The 6,555-nt window shown below is 32.9% G+C and overlaps 1 protein-coding gene across 1 annotated transcript in view; it reads right to left on the bottom strand.

Moving 5' to 3' along the window:
- LOC134235775 (uncharacterized) overlaps nucleotides 1-6,196 on the bottom strand; it is a 15,690-nt gene extending 9,494 nt beyond the window's left edge. Inside the window, exons 1-4 of the mRNA XM_062717920.1 lie at nucleotides 6,022-6,196; nucleotides 4,457-4,582; nucleotides 639-664; nucleotides 1-114 (exon numbers count right to left, since the gene is read on the bottom strand). The exon at nucleotides 1-114 is cut by the window's left edge and continues 70 nt beyond it. Of these exons, the coding sequence (XP_062573904.1) occupies nucleotides 1-114; nucleotides 639-664; nucleotides 4,457-4,582; nucleotides 6,022-6,196 (441 nt within the window). The remainder of the gene's footprint in view (nucleotides 115-638; nucleotides 665-4,456; nucleotides 4,583-6,021) is intronic.
- Nucleotides 6,197-6,555: the final 359 nt, after the last annotated feature.

The following is a 6,555-nucleotide window of genomic DNA, read 5'->3' as shown; positions in this document are numbered from 1 at the left end:
ACAGAGGTACTGAAGTCTGTTGAAGAAGTCATGAGAACAGTTTAATCTGGCACCAGCTTCATACCACGTGACATTAGTTGTAGGACAAGAGTCCACCTCATTGACAGGGAATCGCTACTGTGTTGAAACCTAGATAGCAAATGAAAAATATATGATTTTACTTTATTTCAAAGAGAGGAAAGAAACTGAACTTCTATTGCCCCGTATGGTAGATAATGGCGAGGGATGGCGTTTCTCAGATGCAAGTAAATCTATAAGAGAAAATGTTGAATCATTTACCTCCTTTAGGAATAAAGTAGTATACCATTATTACCTGAGTGTGGGGTTTTTAATTCTCAGTTAATTCGATACGCAAAAGGATGTTATAGATGCCAACTGTTTCTAAACGAGGGGAGTTATTGATAAAAAAAGTTCATGAAACAAAAAATATGAACACACTAGTTTAAAGTCTATGAACGATATTTCTTGGTCACGACAAGGAGCTAAAATAAGAATTAGTTTCTCAAAATGCGGTCATATAGGAAAGAAATGAGGTGAAGACATCGAAATCAACAACAACAAAAACCCCGAAAGACAGTTTTAATGCAAATAATTCATCATCAACTAAACATTAATGTGAGCCTTAATGTTTTTTTTACCTTAAATACAAATACATCCCTGAATTCTTTAAGGAATTGTAAAGAATTAATTTGATTTTTTTTTAATAATTGCTACACACGTAAGCAATATTAAATGCCTAGTAGTGATTCATTTCTTATACATTGAACTTAATATGTAGAGTGTAAGTTCTACAACAATTACTGTTAAACTAAGCGTATATATTTACCCTTTTTGGTCGATTATTGATTTGTCTGTGTCTGGTTATATTTAAAACGCTGACGTCAGGTGACGACACAACAATTAAAATCAAGCACATGAACAGACAGACACTTAATTCCAGCTGTCGTTGAGTTAAATATGTTCTTGGACACATATTGATCATGCACTAAAATCCAAAACTTGTAACGTTCAATACTAAAATTTAGGTCATCTGCGCTGGTGAAACTGTCTTGTGATTTGTGACGAAGTCATTGTTATAATTCTTAAAATGATTGAATACTGCAGCTGGTAGTAATTAAACGCTGAACTGACATGAACAATTTTTTCTCTGATACGAATCCAAATAACAAAATTCTTCTTGGAAAAAATGATAGTGCCATTATGGAAAGGCAATAATCCGTCCGTCAATGTCTTTTTTTGTTCTTAACAAACACAGGAGACAAAATGGCCGACATAACTTCCTTTTCTCTATGTTATCTTTCACTCGAAAAATTATGTACGGCCTAAACTCCTGCAATGAAATTCTTTCTGATCTTAATTTTCTTGAACTTCGGTGTGAGTTACTTCAGATGATTTTAAAAATGTTCAAATCCAGCGTAAATATAGATCGTGATATTTTACTGCTCAAGTCTACTGTATGTTTTTTTCAATATCTTGAAAGTTTAAATTGCTCTGTAGTTAGGTTGAAAAAAAGATTCACCTTGACAGTGTGCATCGTGCAATACATTTTGTAAGCTGTTTTATCGATTCTTTTGTCCGAATATCATAGTGGTTACGTACGTTTTGGGGGGTTATGGATCACATTGTCATTCACAAGTTAAAAACTAATACAACGAGGGAATGTCTATAAAATAAATGCGTAATTTACGTCTCATAATATTAATTACTAATATTTAAGCGGACCGATGATGTTAGACGATTTACATCCTTTAGTTTAATTAACAAGGAGATTAGCTCTACAGTAGGTTTACCTTAGATAAAAAGTTTTTAATTTGGTATATTTTCTTCTGTTGAAGGGTACATCATTGATTCCGGTAAAACATTTATTCATAAAATTATAACAAGAAATGCAAATAAGGATTTAAATCTATATTTTGAACAGCCCGTTGTGTAAATGTTCTTGCACGCCTATGAGAGATAATATAGAAAATCAATAATGATATAATAATATATATATACATTTGTGGTATCTCTCCATTATATAAACATACAGAGAGAAAATATCTTCAATTCTGTATGAAGTTTGTCAGAGGTCAGAGGTCAATACGTGACCTAATCACACGGCGCAATAATATCTACCGGTACATAAATTATCAAATGACCTGCTCTACTTGCTTTTCATGTCAAAAAATGAATAAAATAAGCAAGTAAAATGATAATTATTTTATTTTAAATGTAAACAAGTACATGTATTTCATACAGTTTTGGGCTATCGATTCAACCTGTGTACACAGAGAAAACTAAGGAGCCTAGGCCTAGCGTTTGTTTACATTTTTCTTCACTTTTGTCAGCTGCAGAGTCTCCAGATAACGTTCATCCTTATTTTTTGAATAGACCTTTGGTTAAATTTTCATGATAAACTTTTATTTTATCTTTAAATTTTACTCACGATAAATGTGTAAATTTGTTGGAAAATATCTTTGCAATCATGCCCTGAACAGCTGCCAAACACCTCGGCGTTTTCGTAGTTCTATGTAAAGCTGTCGCCAGTGTCTCCGTGTTTATCAGTGTTTTACGATAAGTATGCCTTTAGTTACTGAAACCGTGGAATGTTTCTGATCAAATGCAAATTAACTGGCTCGGACAAGTGTCTCAATACATCGGATCCATCCATCCCTTTCCAGCCAACTTTTTATGATCAATCTTCGGACGTGTTTCTTTTGTCTTTTCAGCATCGATTATCATTTTTCACGAATAAAATATTCCCAGACAACAATCTGTTCACTATTATATACAGTTACTGATCACAAGTAGTCTTTCACAAAATATTCCCTTCGAAATAGATTCCTTAGCCTAATGAATTCGAAGCGTAACCGCCATGCAAGCCGATTTACACCTTTCGTCATTTTTCAAAATCTACGACGGACGGTTAGTGCAATAATTTAAATTCGAAAATATTCAATTGTCTGTCTCAAATATATATATAAGTAATAAATAACAAGTTTATAAACTTCAATGGGAATTGAAGTGGTTCGGTACGTGATAAAATCTTCTGAGAAGGCCTTCGGCCTTCACAGGATTTGACCACGTGACCGACCCACTTCAATTCCCATTGAAGTTTATAAACTTGTTATTTATTTCTTAAATAAATCAAAGAACAGAAATGATACATTTTGATTATTTTTGAGAATATGAATGGAATGTTGCAACCTTACATAACATAACAATTATATAGACTAAAGGATGAAGTGATTAATATATATGTTTTCAACATGTAATTAATATTTTGGGGTTTTTTAACTTAATTTGTTCTTTCTCCTCTTTCAAAAAATGCAGTTCGAGTGTCTTTTTATACCCTAGTAAGATTCAGAGGTATAAAATTTTATGTCCGACAGTCTGTCTTTCTTGTTGTCTGTCAGCAAAAACTTTAAACTTTCCTATAACTTTTGTGTGATTTGGGCTATTACTTTAATATTTCAAAAATGCAGTCCTTGTGACAAGAACTTTCTTTGGGTACCAGCAAAGATCTCTTGACCTTTGAGTTTAAAGTTTTGCCCACCTATTTTTTTTTACCTCGGCCATAACTTTTGAACTTTAAGTAGCACGACTTTTATACTTCAAAAGTTTATTCTCTTTGACTAGACCTTCCTTTGGATACAAAATATCTGATGTCTGAGCCTGACCCCGGAGATAACGTTTTATTTGAGAACTTTCCGCCCTTGTCATATTAATCTTAAAGAAATTGATTGTATGTTGTTGCACGTCCTCTTCGAGAATTTATCATTCATGTAGAGACGTCAACACATACCAGCGAAGGGCTTCAAATTGCTTCTTACTCGGCACTCATGGTAATGAGAAAGGTATATATACAATGTATTGACGAAAGACGATACATTTAACGTTTAACATTGACTTTGTAAATGTAGAAAAGAATATGGAATGGAATAATTTTTATGACTACTGGTTTAAAGTGCGTTAGCGTGTGTGAGTGTGGTGAATAGATGAATTGTTCTTTAAAAGTATATGGACATTAAACTTCTCAAAATTTGGAATGCTCATTAACACGTGTTTATGGGCATATGTTTTTTTTTTAAAAATAGTACTATGGAAAAGAAAAAAAATACGTAGAATAGATATAGAGGAGGAAAGGATGGCCAAGAGGATGGAAAGATTGTGTTAGAATGTGCCATTTACAATGAATTAACGATCTGGATGTCCAGCAAATTTATTTTCTATTTAAAAGCTGTGGATACTTATCATTAAGTATAATGATAAACTTATATCATTATATATAATGCTATATCTATTTTCCACAAGTCATGTTATGAATAAGGTTTTATTGCAATTATATTACAATTTTAAATAATTGATTTCAGAGTGAGCACCTGTTAACTTGTTTAGATCTTGTATTAATTAAAGAAGTCAGTGCAGAGACAAGATGCAAACATTTCAAAGATTAATACATACATTAACTCACCTGATTTACCTGTATTAAGTGGTGTAGCGGGTGGTGAATCAGTTTCATCAGAGTCCGGAGCTGGTGCTGTCTTTTCAGGGATTAATCTAATATTAGACTGTCCGAGTCGTTTCCTTGAAGAGAATGCTATAATAAAATCAAGTGTTAATATTCATCTATTTTCCACCTCTCATTGTTATCAATAAGGTTTTATAACATTTTTAAATTATTGATATCAGGGTGAGCACCTGTGAACTTGTTTAGATCTTGTATTAATTAAAGAAGTCAATGCAGAGGGAGGATGCAAACATTTCAAAGGTTAATAGAAGGAACTGATATGCTGGAACAGGATGCTATTTAGAAACAAGAAAATGAAATTGTTTTATTATCTGTTCTTGTGTAATCATTGTATTTATTTGGTAGATTACCTGAAGGAAACGTTTATAGCTGAATTTTCAAAGAATTAAATTGTTTTTACCTACTGACCCATCTTAAAATTCATGCTTTAGTTGCCTTGTTTTTTTCTTTTCTTCAAGGTATTTTTTGTCATCTAAAAATTTACATGAAATAGTACAACTATGAATATATCTCATTCCTTTTTAAAAACAAGTAACTTATTATCCCCACTGAGACTGAACCACTTGAGTATATCTAATTTAAACACAATTCCATATGCAGAAGAGTCAGGACCAATCCCATCTCCAGGACAAATTAATAGCGTTTGGTAAATTTTAATTTTTGTGGATACGTAGGTAAATGATGTATATTAAATGTGAGGCGAGAGTCTGAGCTGCACCCAATGTCACAGCCCGAACTAAATAAAACATAGGTAATCAGAGATTACAGAGCTCACCTCAACGAATGTTGTCTTTAAGTATTAAGGCTAAGTCATGCACACAATTAATCAATAAAAAGTGTACATCCAAAAATGCAAAATTTATTCAATTTTGATTTGATACTTTGGAACAGACTTATACAAAAACTTCAAACTAGTTCTTCATCATGAAGTTAAAATCCAGCATCTGAAAAAAGTTTGAGAGATTTCAACCCTTGATGCATCATGTATGCAAGATTGGTTTATATAAGCCTTTTAGTTTCTTGGTAATCATGGTAATAAACCTGCACCCACAACTTTTACGAGACCTGTTCATTATCTAGAAAATGTATGTCCAATTCAGCATCTGAAGCAAGTCCATTAGTGTGCATTCAAAGATGTATCATCCATGCAAGTTTGCTCAACATAGAGCTCAAAGTTACTTGGAAATGAAACCTGTTAAAAAGCTAACCTTTTTACTTACGCTTGGATCTGTAGCTCTCTGCTTTATCTGTCCGAATTTCTCAAGCAGAGAGATACAGTTCTGCAGCTAGTTCCAAACCCACATGAAAAACTGTATTTGCTAGACCTACAAAATGGTGGCCAATGGTAACTTATTTAGAAAATTATAATTGAAATGAAAAAGTTGCCCTGGTTGGATTGATCCATCCTTAAGTTTGTGATTGGCAAGGTTTTAATTTAGAATGCAAATTAATTAAAAAAAAACTGAAACAGATAAAAAGAGCTACCATAGATATATTTTGTAACTTACCACTGATCTCAGCTATGACTGCAGAATACATTGTTCCCTTGAATTTGGCCCTTATATACTCTCCCTCTTCGTACTTCTCTATTTCTTTACGGGGCTGACAGATTGCGTCTATGTTTATTATGCTAACATAGTTATCCTCCCATTCTATCAATGCAAAAACTTTAGGGTCTGCCATTTTCAATGCCTTTTTAAGTTTGCGGCGCGATTCAAGTTTGCGCCTTTTCGTCGTGACCAATAGAAAATCCGCTCTGTAAGATTTGTAAGGTCGGGTTAGCAAATAGTTTCGAATTTTCGAGAAATAAAAAGAAGAAAGAATAAAATTTTAGTATATTTTTTCACTAATTAAGTTAAAATAAAAAACTTTAATTTTAACCATCTAATGATTTCAAAGAAATGTTTACACCAATATACGCATCCACCATCGAATGTGTTGAAAAGCGAAGAGCCTTGTTTTGGATATCACAACAACAAGTATGGCCCCGGAGGTCAAAACAGCGGACTCTGCAGAAGTTTGGGAGAATGGTCGTAAAAAGT

The sequence above is a fragment of the Saccostrea cucullata genome, unplaced genomic scaffold (assembly GCF_032062105.1).
Source record: "Saccostrea cucullata isolate Sc308-1 unplaced genomic scaffold, CSIRO_AGI_Scuc_v1 ctg3449, whole genome shotgun sequence".
NCBI lineage: Eukaryota > Metazoa > Mollusca > Bivalvia > Ostreida > Ostreidae > Saccostrea > Saccostrea cuccullata.
This window is presented reverse-complemented; position numbering and strand designations above follow the sequence as displayed.